Here is a 20,765-nt window from a genome sequence, read left to right as displayed (position 1 = left end):
TTCTACATTGTTGTAGTAACCAAAAAAAGTGTTAAACAAATGAAAATATGTTATATATTTGAGATTCTTCAAATTAGCCACCCTTTGCCTTGATGACAGCTTTGCACACTCTTGGCATTCTCTCAACCAGCTTCATGGGGTAGTCACTTGGAATGCATTTCAATAAACAGGTGTGCCTTGTTGAAAGTTCATTTGTGGGATTTCTTTCCTTCTTAATGTTTTTGAGCCAATCAGTTGTGTTGTGACAAGGTATGGGTGGTACCAAGTCCATATTATGTTAAGAACAGCTCAAATAAGCAAAGAGAAACAACAGTCCATCATTACTTTAAGACATGAAGGTCTGTCAATCCGGAAAATGTCAAGAACTTTGAACGTTTCTTCAAGTGCAGTTACAAAAGCCAAGTGGCTCTCATGAGGACCACCACAGGAAAGGAAGACCCAGAGTTACTTCTGCTGCAGAGGTTAAGTTCATTAGAGTTAACTGCACCTCAGATTGCAGCCCAAATAAATGCTTCACAGAGTTCCAGTCTCAACATCAACTGTTCAGAGGAGACTGTGAATCAGGCCTTCATGGTTGAATTGCTGCAAAGAAACCACTACTAAAGGACACCAATAATAAGAAGAGCCTTGCTTGGGCCAAGAAACACGAGCAATGGACATTAGACCGGTGGAAATCTGTCCTTTGGTCTGATGAGTCCAAATTTGATATTTTTGGTTCCAACCGCCGTGTCTTGGTGAGACGCAGAGTAGGTGAACGGATAATCTCTGCATGTGTGGTTCACACCGTGAAGCATGGAGGAGGAGGGATGATGGTGCTTTGCTGGTGAACTGTCAGTGATTTATTTAGAATTCAAGGCACACTTAACCAGCATGGCTTCCACAGCATTCTGCAGCGATACGCCATCCTATCTGGTTTGAGATTAGTGGGACTAATTTGACCAAGAAGGAGTGATGGTGCTGCATCAGATGACCTGGCCTCCACATTCATCTGACCTCAACCCAATTGAGAAGGTTTGAAATGAGTTGGACCGTAGAGTGAAAGAAATGCAGCCAACAAGTGCTCAGCATATGTGGGAACCAAATGCCAGGAGTGTGCAAAGCTGTCATCAAGGCAAAGGGTGGCTACTTTGAAGAATATCAAATATAAAATATATTTTGATTTGTTTAACACTTGTTTGGTTACTACATGATTCCATATGTGTTATTTCATAGTTTTGATGTCTTCACTATTATTCTACAATGTAGAAAATAGTCTAAATAAAGAAAACCCTTGAATGAGTAGATGTGTCCAAACCTTTGACTGGTACTGTATATTCATTGTACAGCCTTACCTATGGATTGTGCACCCATGAAACGGGGTATCAGCCTACTCATTGACACCCACATAACACAATTTAATTATCAGAATCATATGTGTCATGGAATAATTGTTATTTTTAAAAATGTATTATTTATAAATGTTTACAAAAATGTTGACGTTAGTGCTGTAGTTGGAGGCCACATTTTCGGTGAAAATCACTACAATAAATGTACCTTAGCTGCCAGCCTGGCCTGATATTTCGACACTATCTAGCTACCTACTTCTCTCCTTACTGAATGACGTGTTGTTGTGTTGCCAGCTTTGCAGCACACATTTTCCCCATTGGGCAGTAGACTGTATCACGGTGACATCTAGATGGTTGCTACCAATATTTGAAGTGTTTTTTTTTATCGTGTAGGCTGCTATCCTACTCGAAATATAATCCCGTGGGATGGAACAAATTCACCACGTTAGCGACATGTGATACAACTGGCCCGTGAAGCAACTACTGCCCAGCTGGGGGAGCACCTCAATACAAACCCGTTGTACTGGCCATTCCTACGGCCTTGTCGTTACGTTAGCTGACATCCAGATGGTGACCAATACTATAGGTTATTTCCCACTGTGACGACCCTCCCACTCTGTCTGCCGTATTCTGTCTGTTCTTGTTTCCTTATTAGGATGCCGGTGGGTGGAGTTGGGAGGGTCGTCAGCTTCATGGGAAACACCTGGGCCATGTGTCTCCCAGGATAAATATACCTCTTCCACATTCATGGAAGAGACTCTCTCCATGCAGACACCTTTGTAGATTGTGTTGTGGTTCTTGGTGGCCTTTTGTTTGTTTGCTTTGGCACCTTTCAACACCCTGCATTATCACATTCATGCATGCAAAACATTCACTTACACTACTGATTACTGATTACACACACCATTGTATATTTTCCTTAGTTGCTTTAGTTAATAAATATATATTTTGTTACTCCTTATCTCCACGTTGTCTCCCTTTGTTACGGGCTTTGAGCCGGTTCGTGACAAGTGGGGGCTCATCCGGGATCTTTGAACTATTGGTTTGGGAGACCGTGGAGGTATGTGTTTGGTTTGCATATTGAGTTTGATAGGCCCAGTATTGGTTGCCTTTGTTGTGTGGTTTGTGTGCTGCGTTGGAGAGAGAATGGTTAGTTTCCAGGCCCTGCCTAGCCTGGAAACTCTTGTTCTACTTTCTGTTGGGAAGTCAGTCTGAGGAGGTGAGTAAATCGGCTGTGTACCTCAGGAGATTTGTGTAGGGTAGTGGAACTTGCTACCCGGAGCTATAGCCTTTTTCCCCTGATAGGCTTAGCGACGTGTTTAAATTTTGGACATGTTGGGCATGGTTAAATGTTTGTTATTTTTGTGTGGTGTCTGTGGACTGAGCAGTTGTCTCGGGGGCACATCCGTGGCTTGGTGGAGTTTGCCAGCATGCTGGGGAGTTCTATTTCCTTGCCAGCGGGCTACAGTGCGTAAATACCCACCGCAAATCTGCACGAAGACTAGGGTTGAGTTATTGTAGGTTTTGGGGAAGCTCCGTATCTCATCTCTCTTCTGTGGTGCTCAGGGTGATTGTCATTTCTCTGGTTGTGGTCTGATGTGCTCAGCAGAGGGGTTGAGCAAGATTATTTACTTATGACTATGGTGTCTCATGTATACAAGTTCATTCTCTTTCCATCAGAGGACCTGTTAGAATTATGTACTAAAGAACAGCTGTTGAAGATCGCTGAACACTACAAGGTTAAATGATTGAAATTAGTGAAATTCTGTTTCGTTGGAAGTGACTATGAATCGTTGGAAGTGACTATGAATCGTTGGAAGTGACTATGAATCGTTGGAAGTGACTATGAATCGTTGGAAGTGACTATGAATCGTTGGAAGTGACTATGAATCGTTGGAAGTGACTATGAATCGTTGGAAGTGACTATGAATCGTTGGAAGTGACTATGAATCGTTGGGAGTTGTAAAAATTAAGAAGGACCCTGATGTTCTTTTCGTTGGAGTTTGTAGCTGTTGGTCTTTTGTGCCATGTTTCTGAATGTTTACGTGACTGACCATTGTTTCGGGTTGTCATGTTCTATCTTTCCTGTCTGTTCCCTCCTGGTCTTGTGTTCTTCCCTCTTAAATATTGCTTCCTATGCACAAAGGTTGCTGAGGTCTGGGGAGGAGGTTGGTTGGTGCAGGTGGAGGTGTGAACACATAACCCCTCATAATGTTTGTTCCCTCCTGGTCGTGTTCTTCTTTCCTCTTAAATATTGCTTCCTATGCACAAAGGTTGCTGAGGTCTGGGGAGGAGGTTGGTTGGTGCAGGTGGAGGTGTGAACACATAACCCCTCATAATGTCTGTTCCCTCCTGGTCGTGTTCTTCTTTCCTCTTAAATATTGCTTCCTATGCACAAAGGTTGCTGAGGTCTGGGGAGGAGGTTGGTTGGTGCAGGTGGAGGTGTGAACACATAACCCCTCATAATGTCTGTTCCCTCCTGGTCGTGTTCTTCTTTCCTCTTAAATATTGCTTCCTATGCACAAAGGTTGCTGAGGTCTGGGGAGGAGGTTGGTTGGTGGAGGTGTGAACACATAACCCCTCGTCAATTTGGGACGCAGAGGCTGTGTCAATTTGGGACGCAGAGGCTGTGTCAATTTGGGACGCAGAGGCTGTGTCAATTTGGGACGCAGAGGCTGTGTCAATTTGGGACGCAGAGGCTGTGTCAATTTGGGACGCAGAGGCTGTGTCAATTTGGGACGCAGAGGCTGTGTCAATTTGGGACGCAGAGGCTGTGTCAATTTGGGACGCAGAGGCTGTGTCAATTTGGGACGCAGAGGCTGTGTCAATTTGGGACGCAGAGGCTGTGTCAATTTGGGACGCAGAGGCTGTGTCAATTTGGGACGCAGAGGCTGTGTCAATTTGGGACGCAGAGGCTGTGTCAATTTGGGACGCAGAGGCTGTGTCAATTTGGGACGCAGAGGCTGTGTCAATTTGGGACGCAGAGGCTGTGTCAATTTGGGACGCAGAGGCTGTGTCAATTTGGGACGCAGAGGCTGTGTCAATTTGGGACGCAGAGGCTGTGTCAATTTGGGACGCAGAGGCTGTGTCAATTTGGGACGCAGAGGCTGTGTCAATTTGGGACGCAGAGGCTGTGTCAATTTGGGACGCAGAGGCTGTGTCAATTTGGGACGCAGAGGCTGTGTCAATTTGGGACGCAGAGGCTGTGTCAATTTGGGACGCAGAGGCTGTGTCAATTTGGGACGCAGAGGCTGTGTCAATTTGGGACGCAGAGGCTGTGTCAATTTGGGACGCAGAGGCTGTGTCAATTTGGGACGCAGAGGCTGTGTCAATTTGGGACGCAGAGGCTGTGTCAATTTGGGACGCAGAGGCTGTGTCAATTTGGGACGCAGAGGCTGTGTCAATTTGGGACGCAGAGGCTGTGTCAATTTGGGACGCAGAGGCTGTGTCAATTTGGGACGCAGAGGCTGGTATGATGTTCCGGGGTCCTTGTTGGTCCCCGGTTTTATGGGGGGGAATGTGACGACCCTCCCACTCTGTCTGCCGTATTCTGTCTGTTCTTGTTTCCTTATTAGGATGCCGGTGGGTGGAGTTGGGAGGGTCGTCAGCTTCATGGGAAACACCTGGGCCATGTGTCTCCCAGGATAAATATACCTCTTCCACATTCATGGAAGAGACTCTCTCCATGCAGACACCTTTGTAGATTGTGTTGTGGTTCTTGGTGGCCTTTTGTTTGTTTGCTTTGGCACCTTTCAACACCCTGCATTATCACATTCATGCATGCAAAACATTCACTTACACTACTGATTACTGATTACACACACCATTGTATATTTTCCTTAGTTGCTTTAGTTAATAAATATATATTTTGTTACTCCTTATCTCCACGTTGTCTCCCTTTGTTACGGGCTTTGAGCCGGTTCGTGACACCCACTCGTCCATTGAAATAAACATCACTCTCTTTTACAAGTTTTAATTAGTGACAATTCCATGCTGTTGTTTTGCCAGCTAATCAGCATAAACTATGCTCATCAGGACGACTGACTGAACCGAAGCCTTTCGTCTCCACTCGACTCTCAACTGCGCGACATACGTGATCAATTTGGGCACTAGGCGTGTCCATGTTAATGATTTATATATATACACTAGATGACTTTAAGGGGGCGCTAAGTTTAACTCTCTGTACCTCCATCTTGGCACTTCCCCACTGGTGTAAAACAACTCTTTTGGAAGCTACATAAATACATGGATTAATGTCTACATTCGTTTTTGCCACGTTTATTATATAACAGACAACTTAATGCAAACTTAAAATTATATTATGTGAGCTAAACGTAAAAAAACGAATAAAAAATAAAAAATAAAGTATATATTTTTTAGATTAATAATGTTATTGTCCCCACTACAACAAAACAAAACTTAAATACATGTAATGTTGTCTTTGAAACATGTAATTGAGGAGTGCCAATATGGCCGTGTGGTGGCTTCCAATCCTCTCATTGGCCAATATACAACATCAGCAATCCAAGAATTATAAACATCTTTATTCGGAATAGCCTCTCCCTCTTCCAAAAGAGAACTGATTCGGCTCATACTGCGCATTCTTAACTTGGAAGGAGGAAGGAAGGACCAGTTACAATCTCGAGCATCCCCTTCCAGCCCCATGAAGCCCACCGACATGGCTAAAGAAGGAACGGAGATGACAGAGGAAACTGAGCACATGATAGAGAAGAATGGAGCAAAAGAAACAGAAACTGTAGTATCTGCAGGAGATGCCAAAGAAATGCGAGCCGTAATACTGTCCGGTTTCGGGGGTCTCAACAAACTCCGGGTAACCAAGAAGGCGATGCCTGAGCCACAGGAGGGAGAAGTGAAAATTCGCGTCAAAGCATGGTAAACGTTGCATATTAAACTGTTGATTAATTTTTACATTGATGCCTGCCTAATGATCTTAAAATATCAGTGATGTGAAGTTACCACATTCATAAGTGTATTGCAACATGTTGCAGATTCTGATTCAGTATGGGCGAGCCATAAATAAACCTTGAATTGAAGTAGGTTAAACTCGACCTGAGTAGTTTGTAAAAGTGACACGATAAAAGGACTCATTGCATTCATGAAGCCACATGTCCTCTGATGTTTCACTGTCTGTAGTAGATGATGAATAAGGACTGTCTGTGGAGAAGGCATGCAAATGAAAAGCAAAAACACCTGCAATGTTGGAATGAATAAAAATTTGTCTCGATAAAATTATTTGCTTGGCATGTTTTTGACTGATCATCTTAATGAGCTTTTATTGGGGGAATAATTACTGTAAATACCTCAAGTCAGTTGAAATGGATTTTCTCACTACAACTGGCTCATGCAAAGTCCTACACTTGTGGTATTTGTGCTCTATTCTCTTATGATTGCCTACTTGGCATTTAGTAAGTAGATTTGGATGAGGGATTGGATAATTGTCTTTACTCCAACAATATTGTTTTATTGATAATATTGAAATACACAAACTATACCTTCAACAAGTGAGAAGCAATTTTTCCATAAAAGGGAGAGCCTGTTTACAGATATGCTCTATCACAGATTGGCTATTTATTGTTCAGTACATGTGAATCACCATGGCCTTGGAACTGTAGCCCCTTTTAATAGTCTGGAATTCAAGCATGGGTTTGTAGATATCAAACAGCTTATGTTGTGCTTATGACTGCTCAGGCATTTATTTATTAACATATTTTAAGTCTAAGTAACATTTATCAAATAGTGAAAATGTCCATCATGCAATATTGTGTCTTCTCCAATATCACAAGTTAAAAATAAATAACTTTGCTTGATTGTGAGGTTAATATCAATGAGACATTTACCGTTGCAGTGGCTTGAACTTCCTGGATCTTATGGTGCGTCAAGGTAATATTGACAGTCCTCCGAAAACTCCACTTGTCCCTGGATTTGAGTGTTCTGGAATAGTGGAGGCGATGGGAGAAAACACAAAGGGATTTGAGGTCAGTGAATCTAGATCACAGTATGTCACAGATATTATGTTGTGGATTAGTAGCACAACTAAACTCAGCAAAAAAAAGAAATGTCTCTTTTTCAGGACCCTGTCTTTCAAAGATATTTTGTAAAAATCCAAATAACTTCACAGATCTTCATTGTAAAGGGTTTAACACTGTTTCCCAGACATTCCCATAAACAATTCATGAACATGCACCAATGGAACGGCTGTTAAGACAATAACATCTTACAAAATGTTAGGCAATTAAGGTCACAGTTATGAAAACTTAGGACACTATAGAGGCCTTTCTACTGACTCTGATAAACACCAAAAGAAAGGGTCACTGCAATAATTGCTATGTCCGTACTGTGAGATGCCTAAGACTGTGCTACAGGGAGACAGGATGGACAGCTGATCGTCCTCGCAGTGGCAGACCACGTGCAACAACACCTGCACAGGATCGGTACATCCGAACATCACACCTGCGGGACAGGTACAGGGTGGCAACAACAACTGCCCGAGTTACACCAGGAATGCACAATTCCTCCATCAGTGCTCAGACTGTCTGTAATAGGCTGAGAGAGGCTGGACTGAGGGCTTGTAGGCCTGTTGTAAGGCAGGTCATCACCAGACATCACCGGCAACAACGTCGCCTATGGCACAAACCCACCATCGCTGGACCAGACAGGACTGGCAAAAAATGCTCTTCACTGACGAGTTGTGGTTTTGTCTCACCAGGGCTGATGGTCGGATTCACGTTTATAGTTGAAGGAATGAGCATTACACCGAGGCCTGTACTCTGGAGTGGGCTCGATTTGGAGGTGGAGGGTCCGTCATGGTCTGGGGCGGTGTGTCACAGCATCATTGGACTGAGCTTGTTGTTATTGCAGACAATCTCAACGCTGTGCGTTACAGGGAAGACATCCTCCTCCCTCATGTGGTACCCTTCCTGCAGGCTCATCCTGACATGACCCTCCAGCATGACAATGCCACCAGCCATACTGCTCGTTCTGTGCGTGATTTCTTGCAAGACAGGAATGTCAGTGTTCTGCCATGGCCAGCGAAGAGCCCTGATATCAATCCCATTGAGCATGTCTGGGACCTGTTGGATCGGAGGGTGAGGGCTAGGGCCATTCCCCCAAGAAATGTCTGGGAACTTGCAGGTGCCTTGGTGGAAGAGTGGGGTAACATCTCACAGCAAGAACTGGCAAATCTTGTGCAGTCCATGAGGAGGAGATGCACTGCAGTACTTAATGCAGCTGGTGGCCACACCAGATACTGACTGTTACTTTTGATTTTGACCCCCCCTTTGTTCAGGGATACATTATTCAATTTCTGTTAGTCACATGTCTGTGGAATTTGTTCAGTTTATGTCTCAGTTGTTGAATCTTGTTATGTTCATACAAATATTTACACATGTTAAATTTGCTGAAAATAAACGCAGTTGACAATGAGAGGACGTTTCTTTTTTTTTGCTGAGTTTATATTGATCTCACTTTGCATTTTTACCCCCCAAAATATTGATTTGTGTTACAGTTTGAAATGGTTAATTTTGAAATTCATTGGTCGGAGTAGCATGTGAGGTTTGGTGCATTTCTAAAACAAACCTGTAACCATGTCACCTCCAAAATGTGCATTTATGATATTTTATAGCTTACCCTTTCCTCTCGCCAGATAGGAGACCGGGTTATGGCTTTTGTAAATTACAACGCCTGGGCAGAGGTGGTTTGCACACCACTGGATTACGTCTATAACATGCCTGATGATATGACATTTCCTGAGGCAGCAGCCTTCTCCATGAACTTCGTGGCTGCCTACATGATGCTGTTTGAGGTTGCCAATCTCCGAGAGGGGATGTCAGTATTGGTCCATTCAGCAGGAGGGGGTGTGGTAAGTCAACTCCCGAAAGGAGGTGGAAAGAAAAACACAGCATCTGAAAATGATATCAGTGATGTTACTATAGATACCGCCAAGGTGTGTATCTCTGGTGGCTCTTGAGGGTAATAGCCTGTGGCTATTATCAGACAGCTCAGATGCTGTTTTACATAATACTGTATTCATGATTGAAGATGATAGTGAGATGAGGCTGAGAAAATGACATCTAGGAAAGATGTGACTGTGGTTGAAGATAGAGAGTGTCTGGGCTGTGCTGTTTATAGTATATATGCACACAGACTCTTCAGACTTGTAAATTTTTTTTTAAAGACATTGAATTATCAGGCTCATGTAGCACATTTCCCTTTAGCGAAAGCACGGTTAATGATTCCCAGCTTTAATAATTAAACATAACTAGATATGTAACTATACTCTAGAGATGCTCCTACAGACTGTAATTCATGAACAACAGTAGAGCGACTGCTCAGATTTCAGACTGATGCACACAATAGGGTATACATTACCCTATTAGTATATATTAGAACAGGATGAGAATAATTATTATAATTATTTTTCATATCAAATATGGATTATGGTTGGTAAAGCTGTGATGCATAACCTGTGGAAATGTCTGGATTGGCCTTGTGTAATTGTGTCTTGGAGAGTCTGACTGGGATTGTGTGGTGTTTTTCAGGGTCAAGCTGTGGCTCAGCTGTGCTCCACTATACCCAGTGTCACTGTGTTTGGAACGGCCTCATCTTTCAAACATGAAGCCATCAAGGACTCTGTGACCCACCTCTTCGACAGAAACATTGATTATGTACAAGAAGTTAAAAAGTAAGGTTTGTTTTTTGTTCTACAATAAAAATGATTTGGGATAAAATCTTTCTTCTAAACATAGAGCTGCAGAGGTAATTGTTCTGCACAATTTTTATGAATAAGACTAATTTGTTAGCAAATGTGTAATTTCATTGGATCTTACAGGTTTATTAAAATATGTTTAGATATAATTTCACATAATTACTAAGAATCTCTTTTGGTTTATAATGTGCAATTTGATATGTACATATGAATTGACAATGATAATGTGATAACGTAGAACACAGAGCATGTAGAGATCAGGGAGATGCAGATGTTAGTTGATGCCATATTTGGACGTGCGTGGCTGCGGTCCCCATGGCAACACACAGCTCGTCTCCGAGAGCAACGGCAGTGTGTGAGGCAGAGTGCTCAAAGGCTCTCTGAAGGCAACCTGCAACAGGCTGTCTGCTGGGGACGTGGAACAGCTGGGCCAATCAGGAAAGCGCCCTGATGCCTCATAAATACTATGCCCATTCAGATGACACTGCATGTCGTTGTCTTGTCTGTTCCAAACATATTACTCACCATATGTCTGCTGCAGAGGGACAAGTGAGAGCCATGAGAAAACGAGTTTTGATTAGACATGGAAATAAAAGTGCTGAAAACAAATTGGCTCCCTATTTAAAAAGAAGATGGAGAACAATCTCTGGAGGAAACAAACTGTAGTTTTGGTGCAGGTACAGACAACTAGTGCAAAAATAATATTGCGATATTGTCAAAAATAATATCCCGATATGTAACTATATGGATTTTGTCACCCATCACTAATTATCATGTTTGATTAGCAATCAGTGCAATCCATAGGGATGCTGCCTCCTCAATAGGAGACAATCAGAAAAGAACCCTCTATGCCAAGGCCAACTTCATGTCTACTGTCTAATAGGAATAGTGTTTTGGAGGTGAGTCATGCAGTCAGGAGGCTTAAAGCATGTCCATCTGATAATCACATTCTGAATTTATTCTGAAGTGCTTTAGAAATGCATACATTCAACCAAGCTTTCCTCTTGAGTTCCTTTCTTAAGGATCCTAATCCCTGGTTCCCCCTCAGTACTTATTGACAGAGGGAGAATACTGTCTGCCTGCATATCACAATGGTAGTAAATACAGCCATATAAGAGGGAGAAAACCCTCTGCCTGTATATCACAATGGTAGTAAATACAGCCATATCAGAGGGAGAATACTGTCTGCCTGCATATCACAATGGTAGTAAATACAGCCATATCAGAGGGAGAATACTGTCTGCCTGCATATCACACTGGTAGTAAATACAGCCATATCAGAGGGAGAATACTGTCTGCCTGCATATCACACTGGTAGTAAATACAGCCATATCAGAGGGAGAGGCAGATTATAAGCCTTTCATCTCCGTGGCCCCACATTCCTCTCAGGATCAAGAGCAAAGCTAAATTAAATTGGTCTTAAGTCGCCCCTTTTACAATATGCAAGGCCATGGGCATCATAAGACCCCCGAGCAGTTTAGCCAAGCAGGCGGGCAGGCCACCAGGCAGAAAGGAAGGCATTAGGACCCCTTGATCAGAACATTGCTCTCATTCTTTCTTTCACATTGGTGCTCTTAAGTGAGTCATGCCATGAAAAATCACACCAATGGTTAACCTGTCCAATGCTTATAGGTCTTTTAATACTGTATCACTTGAAATCAAGTGGAATTGGATTGAACAAAAGGCTGATCGAAATGTCAATAAACTGTATTGTTTAGTATTTGCTAAAAATATATAAATGTAACTATTGAAATCTGAGCTAAACATTGAATGACTAATAGATTGATAGGCTTCTGATGAAGCCTGCAGTTGAGGCTGTCTGTAAATGAGGAACATGTTGATTCTTGTTAATTGAATTTCCTGTATTTGGTAGGATCTCTCCAGAGGGAGTGGACATCGTCCTGGACTGTCTGTCTGGGGAGAACACTGGTAAAGGCCTCGGTCTGCTGAGGCCTCTGGGAACCTACATCCTCTACGGTTGGTGTCCTATCAGGATGCTACTCATAAATTCGCTACATTGTGCCACCAGTGTCGCACATAAGACTCTTGAGATATGATGTGGTGTTAGCCTGTGAATGATGACGTATCTTGAGTGACATTTTTAATTTAGGACATTTCAAACTTACTGACAGGTATTGTATATAGGTTAGGCACCATTGTACTTGTGCTATACATATACAGTGCCTTCAAGAAGTATTCATACCCCTTGACTCATTCCATATCTTGTTGTTTTACAGTCTGAATTCAAAATTGATCAAATATTTTTTTTAATCTCATCCATCTACACACAATACCCCACAATGACAAAGTAAACATTGGTTTTTAGAAATGTTAGCAAATTTATTCAAAATGAAACACAGAAATATCTCATTTACATAAGTATTCACACTCCTGAGTCAATACATGTTAGAATCACATTTGGCAGCAATTACAACTGTGAGTCTTTCTGGGTAAGTCTGTTAAGAGCTTTGCAAACCTGGATTGTACAATATGTACCCATTATTCTTTAAAACAATTGGTTGTTGATCATTACAAGACAACCATTTTCAAGTCTTCCCATAGATTTTCAAGCAGATTTAAGTCAAAACGGCAACTTGGCCATTCAGAAATATACACTGTCTTCTTGGTAAACAACTTCAGTGTAGATTTGGCCTTGTGTTTTAGATTATTGTCCTGCTGAAAGGTGAATTCATCCACCAGTGTCTGGTGGAACCAGGTTTTCCTGTAGGATTTGCCTGTGCTTAGCTCCCTTGTGTTTCTTTTGTATTCTGAAAAACTCCTCAGTTCTTAACGATTACAAGCATATCCATAACATGTCAGCTTGTCATTACGAAAAAAAAGAAAGAAAAAATTACATTTTACTTTGACATTATGGGGTACTTTATTGTGTTTAGGCCAGTGACAAAAAAAAAATCATAATTTAATCTATTTTAAATTCAGGCTGTAACACAACAAAATGTGGAAAAAGTCAACTGGTGTGAATACTTTCTGAAGGCACTGTTTCCTATAACATAGCTTAGACCACAAATATTTGTAAAGTTTCTTGTACGATATAGGCTCAAGCTCTTCAGACTTTCACCTCGTCTAAGGACACTTAGAATACAGATGGTCCTTTTATTTCGAGGTAATATCCCTCCATCTACTCAATAGTCAATCTGGACAGAATTTAAGCGACCGCTTGAACCTCATTGAAAACCAGGCGTGCATTGTGATTCAGTGCGAAATGTAGGTTAATTCAAATGGATTAAAAATTACATCTGAATATATTTTTACTGCCCCTGGCTTTTATCCACATCTGAATTGTTTAATTACAACAGTTTTCTTGGGTTTCAGATAATGTAGAATTAGTGTTTCTGTCAGTATGACAGTCGTGGAGTTGTAACACTAATGCGGCTTGAATCAATTAATGGTATGACGGTGAACAGAGTTCATTAGCTGTGCCAGATCTAAAGGAGGCAACCACTCCTCCCCCACAATAACCCCTCTTCACCTCACGGCTCTGTACGGTTCACCCATCACTTCAGCCCAACAGTTAACATCGCCACCCTGTCTCTCTCTATAAGCTTGTGCCTTTGTTTTTGTGTTTTCAGGCTCATCAAACATGGTTACTGGGGAAACAAAGAGTTTCTTCAGCCTTGCAAAATCTGTGAGTTAGAAATGCTGTGTCTGTCACTGAGTTTACAGAATGGAACAGTCTGTTTAATATTTATCGAACATTCATTACTTACAATGAAATACAAATGAGTTATTGGGGTAAGTGATGTGTGTGTCTCTGGTTTGACTCCCCAGTGGTGGCAGGTTGAGAAGGTGAACCCTATTAAACTCTATGAAGAGAACAAGGTCATTGCTGGATTCTCGCTGCTCAACCTCCTGTTCAAGCAGGGCAGGTGTGGGCAGGTGAAAACGGTGGTGGAGAAACTCTTCTCCCTCTACAACCAGAAGAAGATCAAACCTGTGGTGGACTCCCTGTGGGCACTGGAGGAGGTAAGGGGACAGCTGGTGGGCAGGGACATTTCCCTGAACACATCTGGCATGATGTCTTTGACTGGCAGGTCTACAATCTGGGAATGATCCACACGGTCACTAAGGAAACACAGATGGGTTGGGAAGTTTTAGAGAAGTTGTTATGGAAACATCTTGGATGGAGTGTCATCTGTTGATTGTCACTGTTGTTAGTGGACGTTGGTTTGGCCTGCAGATGGCAGGTGGGCCGTTAAGACCGGTTGCTGGTTTTTGATGGCTGCAGTTATGCGATGTTTATATTCACGCCCACATGAATTCCATACATCAATCTCTCCTCCATCTCTGCCAGTGCATCTCTCTGTGTGTCTGTTTTCCTCTTTCTGTTTCTACACAGTCACCAACTCTGTGTGTAAAGAAACACAAATGTGACATTTGGGTGTTTAACACATTCTGCTATTTCTGTGGACTTGATAGTGGAACTGCTAGTGGTTAGCAGGCAGCTCAGCACAGAGGGTCATAGAGTCATTTATTGACACAACACTCCTGCTGCTATGAGGTAGATGATTGGTGGTCTAATTATTCACAAGATCCCCTGCTTATAGAACAGTGAAAGGCTTTTCATGAAAATTACAGGCCTCACTCATCTTTTTAAGTGGGAGAACTTGCACAATTGGTGGCTGACTAAATACTTTTTTGCCCCACTGTACATATATATATATAGTATACATACAGATATTCACCAAATCTGTCTCAAGGGGAAAAATGAATAGACACATTTCATTATTTCTGTCCTACCTATCCAATGTTTAAGACACTACTGTACATTTGTGCAAAAAAGGTATTGGGTGAACAATAGGTAAGTAAAGAAATAAAAACAACAGTAAAAAGACAGTGAAAAATAACGGTAGCGATGCTACATACAGACACCGGTTAGTCGGGCTGATTGAGGTAGTATGTACATGTAGATATGGTTAAAGTGACTATGCATATATGATGAACAGAGAGTAGCAGTAGTGTAAAAGAGGGTTTGGGGGGTTGTGGGTAAAGGGACATAATTCATATAGCCCGGTTAGCCAATGTGCGGGAGCACTGGTTGGTCGGGCCAATTGAGGTAGTATGTACATTAATGTATAGTTATGTATAATGTATAGTTAAAGTGACTATGCATATATGATAAACAGAGAGTAGCAGCAGGGGGGGGGGGGGCGGCACACAGTGCAAATAGTCTGGGTAGCCATTTGATTACCTGTCCGGGTAGCCATTGAATACCTGTTCAGGAGTCTTATGGCTTGGGGGTAAAAACTGTTGAGAAGCCTTTTTGTCCTAGACTTGGCACGCCGGTACCGCTTGCCATGCGGTAGTAGAGAGAACAGTCTATGACTGGGGTGGCTGGGGGATCCAGGATCCAGTTGCAGAGGGAGGTGTTTAGTCCCTTTCATCCATTCCAGGAAATGTGAATAGTTTCTCTGGTAAGGCTGACATGTTGTTATTTGAGTAGAACCAGTCAAGGAGATACAGTGTGTCATGCGATTTGATTGAATTACATTGTGTTGGCCCGGTGGCCAGTTCAAATGACAGAGCCGACCTCTGATTCAGAGGGGTTGGGTTAAAAGCGGAAGTAAAGTTTTGGTTGTGTGCACTAGACAATAAAAATAAATGCCATCCTTTCTTTGCTTCATTTTGTAGCTGAAATTGCTGCCTGCAAACATGTTCTTGCGTCATTCCGGTTTTGAAGTTGCAAAATAATTGGCCTTTCCAGCAGAGAGGGTAGTGCGAGGAAAGCCTGTTTGAACAGTAGGTGACTATGAACCAAAAGGGTGATATGTTTGATTCTATCCATTTTTTCTTGTTAGAAAAACCCTCCACCTATTTGAACGTTGACCCTGTGCCCACCAGATGACTCACAGTGTTGTCTCTCAGAAGGATGGCATAGATACTTATTCACTCCCTCTTTGATCTGGGCTTCTACTCAATGTGCCCAACATTCTTTAAGAAGTGAATTTTGCCTGTAATCAGAGAATGTTCATGAAGACCTTTAAAAAAAACTATAGAAACTCAGAAAAAGTTTATTAGAAATGTAGTGAGTGTTCAGCAGTCCTGGTTTGGTACATGATTCTATACAGTACACTCTTAGGGAAAAAAAGGGTTCCAAAATGGTTCTTCAGCTGTACCCATAGGAGAACCCCTTTTGTTTCCAGGTAGACCTCTTTTGGGTTCCATGTAGAACCCTCATTGGAAAGGGTTCTACCTAGAACCAAAAGGGTTCTACCTGGAACAATAGTGTTCTTCAAAGGGTTATCCTATGGAGACAGCCGAAGAACCCTTATTGATTTTAGATAGCACCTTTTTTTCTACGAGTGTACTGTTAACAAGAGGACATTTAATAAATGGGCTCCCTTGTGTTCAGAAAACAGCCTTTGTTGAACAGCCATCTCTGACTTGCTTGAAGACAGCAAGCAATGAATAGAGGACAAGATTTATTTTTTACTGAACAAAAATATTTATTTAACCAGGTAGGCCAGTTGAGAACAAGTTTCTCATTTACAACTGCTACCTGGCCAAGAAAAAGCAAGGCAGTGTGACAAAAACAACAACACGGAGTTACACATAAACAAACGTAGTCAATAACACAAAATAAAAAACGCAACATGCAACAATTTCAACCATTTTACTGAGTTACAGTTCATAAACGGAAATCAGTCAATTGAAATAAATACATTAGGCCCTAATCTATAGATTTCACATGACTGGGCAGGGGCACAGCCATGGGTGGACCTGGGAGGGCATAGGCCCACCCACTGGGTTTTTCCCCACAAAAGGGCTTTATTACAGATATTAATACTCCTCAGTTTCATCAGTTGTCCGGGTGGCTGGTCTCAGACAATCCCGCAGGTGAAGAAGCCGGGTGTGAAGTCCTGGGCTGGCATGCAGTTGTGAGGCCAGTTGGGCGTACTGCCAAATACTCTAAAACGACGTTGGGGCTGGCTTATGGTAGAGAAATTAACATTATATTCTCTGGCAACAGCTCTGGTGGACATTGCTGCAGTCAGCATACCAATTGTGTACTCCCTCAAAGCGTGAGACATCTGTGGCATTGTGTTGTGACAAAACTGCACATTTTAGAGTGTCTTTTATTGTCCCCAGCACAAGGTGCACCTGTGTAATGATCATGCTGTTTAATCAGCTTCTTGATATGCCACACCTGTCAGGTAGATGGATTATCTTGGCAAGGGGGAAATGCTCAATAACAGGGATGTAAACAATTTCAGAGAAATAAGCTTTTTGTGCATATGGAACATTTCTGGGATCTTGGTTTCTTGTTTTTCCTTTTGATCCTATCAGGCGTTGTGGGGGGAAAGTGACAGACTGACTCCCCACTATTCTGCATGGTTGTCATGGTTTCAGAAGTTGATCTATCCACAGCGTTCTGCAATGTCATGCCAAGATGGGTGGCACCTTTAAATGCTCATACCAGAATAGGAAAGAAAGTGATTGAGGAATTGAAATCCCTAATTACAGATGTATCACACTGATATGCATTTTTATGCATTTTTTTCCCATTTTTTTTCCCAATATGCATTTTTTTCCCAATCAAGATTTTTAATTAGTAAATAATTTTGAGTTGGTAAATTGACTTTTCTAAAAGGCTCCCCTATCTTAGATCTGTCCATTAGAAGCATTTTGTGGATTTTTGACTTACAGGCTTTCAAAGTATTGACTAAACCTACAATCATTTTACTCTGAGGACTGTATGTACTGTACCTGTACATGGCTCTTATTAATCTCTGCTGTTCACTTCTCCCCCAAGAGGGCTCTTCAGAACACATGTTCTCTATCTGGAAGCCTCCACCACACAGAGAGTTATGTTTTGGATGTGAAGGTGTGTTCTGCCTTATGCCGTCACAGCATGGAAAAGTGTTATTTAGAAAGTCAGGGGGATTGGTACCTGCTGCTCCATACTCAAATAAAATTTTATTGGTCACATGCGCCGAATACAACAGGTGTAGTAGACCTTACAATGAAATGCTTACTTACGAGCCTCTAACTAACAGTGCAGTTTAAAAAAATACGGATAAGAATAAGAGATAAAAAATAACAAGTATTTAAAGAGCAGCAGTAAAAAGGGGGGTGGCGGTACAGAGTCAATGTGCGGTGGCACCAGTTAGTTGAGGTAGTGTGTACATGTAGGTAGAGTTACTTAAAGTGACTATGCATAGATGACAACAGAGAGTGGCAGTGGTGTGTGTGTGTGTGTGTGTGGGGGGGGGGGGGACCTAGAAGCCTCTTGGACCTAGACTTGGCGCTCCAGTACTGCTTGCCGTGTGGTAGCAGAGAGAACAGTCTATGACTAGGGTGGCTGGAGTCTTTGACCATTTTTAGTGCCTTCCTCTGACACCGCCTGGTATAGAGGTCCTGGATGGCAGGAAGCTTGGCCCCAGTGATGTACTGGGCCGTACGTACTACCCTCTATAGTGCCTTGCAGCCGGAGGCCGAGCAGTTGCCATACCGGGCAGTCATAAGATGTAATAACATACTAACTACGCGGTCTGTATCTCCTGACTGATACGTCTGCAGACTAGTCACTGCCCGGAGCAAAACTACTCTGCTAATCATGAGGAGACTGCAGCTGGTACCGCAGAAGAGGGCGAGAGAGTGTAAGGGCAGAGAGAGAGAGAGAAATTAGTGGTTCATGAGAAAGCAAGGGATAGTGGAGGATAGTGTTTTGAAAGGGAGAGGTTTGAAGGAAGCTTCAGTGTTGTAACATTTTACAGCATCGCTCACACTAAAGCTCAGCCCTAATAGTCATTCTTGTTTATGGTCCTACTGTTCTGCTAGGAAACAATACCAGACCCAGAGGGCGAAATAGATGAGTTGGCCATGTCTTCTCCAAGCAATGTGAATCTTATTACCTGTGTTGTGGCCATGCTTTCTGGATGCCATTTAACCTCCTGAGCTGAAGATGATTATCTGGACACTTTCTATGACAGCAACAGTCATCATTCAGCACCAGTGTGGCCAGGGGCCTCGCTGTGATTGTTTGGTATGGTCCTCTACCTTCTGTTCCACAGTAGTCATGAGGGAACTCATGCACCATCTACCCGTGACATCCTGACCAGGGGATATCCTTTCGTTCTCCACAGCCTCTTAATGTCTCTAGAGTCGGGTTTGTTTTGCAAAGCAATATATCAAACGGGTTTGCACAATGAAAAGCAAGTTTACCTATAAGGCCCTTGTCTTGGAGAGCAGCTTTGAAGCCACAGACTTCAATTACTACAAACTATTTCTGAATGCCCTGAGCATCACAGAGGCAATTCTCTCCTGTGCCATGAGTCAAGTGAAGTCCTGGAGAGGTCCATAGTGAAGTTGAGGGGGCTATTAGAGGAATGCAGCCAAAGAATGCACAAAGCTCCCCCTTAGAGATGCACATCAACCAGCTGTATCCTGCTCCTCCAAACCAGTCAGTCTTTCACAGCACTCCAGGAAATGAACACAACTCCAGAAACACAACTCTAGTATGCTTTACGCTGTGCTGCTCACTCAGGGAAGAACCCATTTTTACCTTGGGCCACATCCATTTGCCTGTTGCCTAGGAATGGTCAGTGTCCTGACACCTGGACACATTTTGGTTGTTTTTGGACAATTGTTTACTGTTGTTGCAGAGCTCTCTCTCACACCCAGCCTGGCTGTTCCACTCTGCTCCCTGATACCTCAGATCTGGCGTTGACAGGAGGCAGCCAGGCTGCTCTGGACAATCTGATTTATGGTCCTCTCAGACAGCACTTGTTAAAACTCAGCACCAGCAGTGTTTTCCCCTCACCAGCCTATCAGGCAGAAGGCCATTACTGACACTGGCATTACTCAGGATGTACTACCACCGTAGCCAGGCTACCGATAACCCAAGCCTCAGTAGATTCTCTAGTCCACCTTGTCCTGAAAATACGTTTCAATTTCTCATTAATGAGACTGTCATGGTTAAAGTCTGCTGAGTTGTCACCTAAATATTGTGTAACACAAGCTTGAACCACACTATCAGTGCTTTAATGCTGTCATCTGTATCCTATCTGTATCCTATCCTACAGCCGAGAAGTATTCTCAACACAGCACCTTTTCTGTTGCGACTTGTTGCCCAGTTGTTGCCCACCACACTATCAGTGCTTTAATGCTGTCATCTGTATCCTATCTGTATCCTATCCTACAGCCGAGAAGTATTCTCAACACAGCACCTTTTCTGTTGCGACTTTATGCCAAAGTCCGCTCTGCGGTCTCGGGTTGCTGACTAAGCTACAGCATTAGTATTACGTGGTTGTATATCACCGCACAGCTCTCGGCTTGGCCACACCAGCTCTAGCGTTACCTCCCTGGCTGATCCAAACTTGGCACTGTTGCCATAGGAACCACAGCCCTGCATTGATAAACAGGCCGGAGTGTAGCCAGGGACTTCTCTGAATATGGGGGTGGCAAGAGAGTGACCAGGCTGCCACACCCTGTTATGACACCTTAGAGCCATTTTCACTGACCAGTGATTTGTAGAACTGTGAAATCTATCAGCAGCATGGGGCTCTCTGACACACTGAAATGAGCCATGCTAAGATAGGCATGTATTATGGGCTGTTATCATTGTTAGCTACTGATTCCACCAAATGGTCTGATCATTCCTGTTTATTTCAGTGATTCAAATGGCTGTTGTCATCCACCCCATGGCTCTGGCTCCTGCACCTTTCTATTACCACTATCATTTGAATTAAGGCTCT

At 42.8% G+C, this 20,765-nt stretch overlaps 1 protein-coding gene across 1 annotated transcript in view; it reads left to right on the top strand.

The window, feature by feature from the left end:
• The first annotated feature begins 5,773 nt into the window (after positions 1-5,773).
• Positions 5,774-20,765, top strand: part of LOC109872946 (synaptic vesicle membrane protein VAT-1 homolog-like) — a 36,803-nt gene continuing 21,811 nt past the window's right edge. The window contains exons 1-7 of the mRNA XM_031810883.1: positions 5,774-6,218; positions 7,192-7,321; positions 8,989-9,204; positions 9,884-10,026; positions 11,924-12,027; positions 13,641-13,696; positions 13,840-14,034. Of these exons, the coding sequence (XP_031666743.1) occupies positions 5,989-6,218; positions 7,192-7,321; positions 8,989-9,204; positions 9,884-10,026; positions 11,924-12,027; positions 13,641-13,696; positions 13,840-14,034 (1,074 nt within the window). The 5' untranslated portion in view covers positions 5,774-5,988. The remainder of the gene's footprint in view (positions 6,219-7,191; positions 7,322-8,988; positions 9,205-9,883; positions 10,027-11,923; positions 12,028-13,640; positions 13,697-13,839; positions 14,035-20,765) is intronic.

The sequence above is a fragment of the Oncorhynchus kisutch genome, linkage group LG3, assembly GCF_002021735.2.
Source record: "Oncorhynchus kisutch isolate 150728-3 linkage group LG3, Okis_V2, whole genome shotgun sequence".
Classification (NCBI taxonomy): domain Eukaryota; kingdom Metazoa; phylum Chordata; class Actinopteri; order Salmoniformes; family Salmonidae; genus Oncorhynchus; species Oncorhynchus kisutch.
The sequence above is the reverse complement of the archived record's forward strand: the minus strand, read 5'-3'. Positions and strand labels throughout refer to the sequence as shown.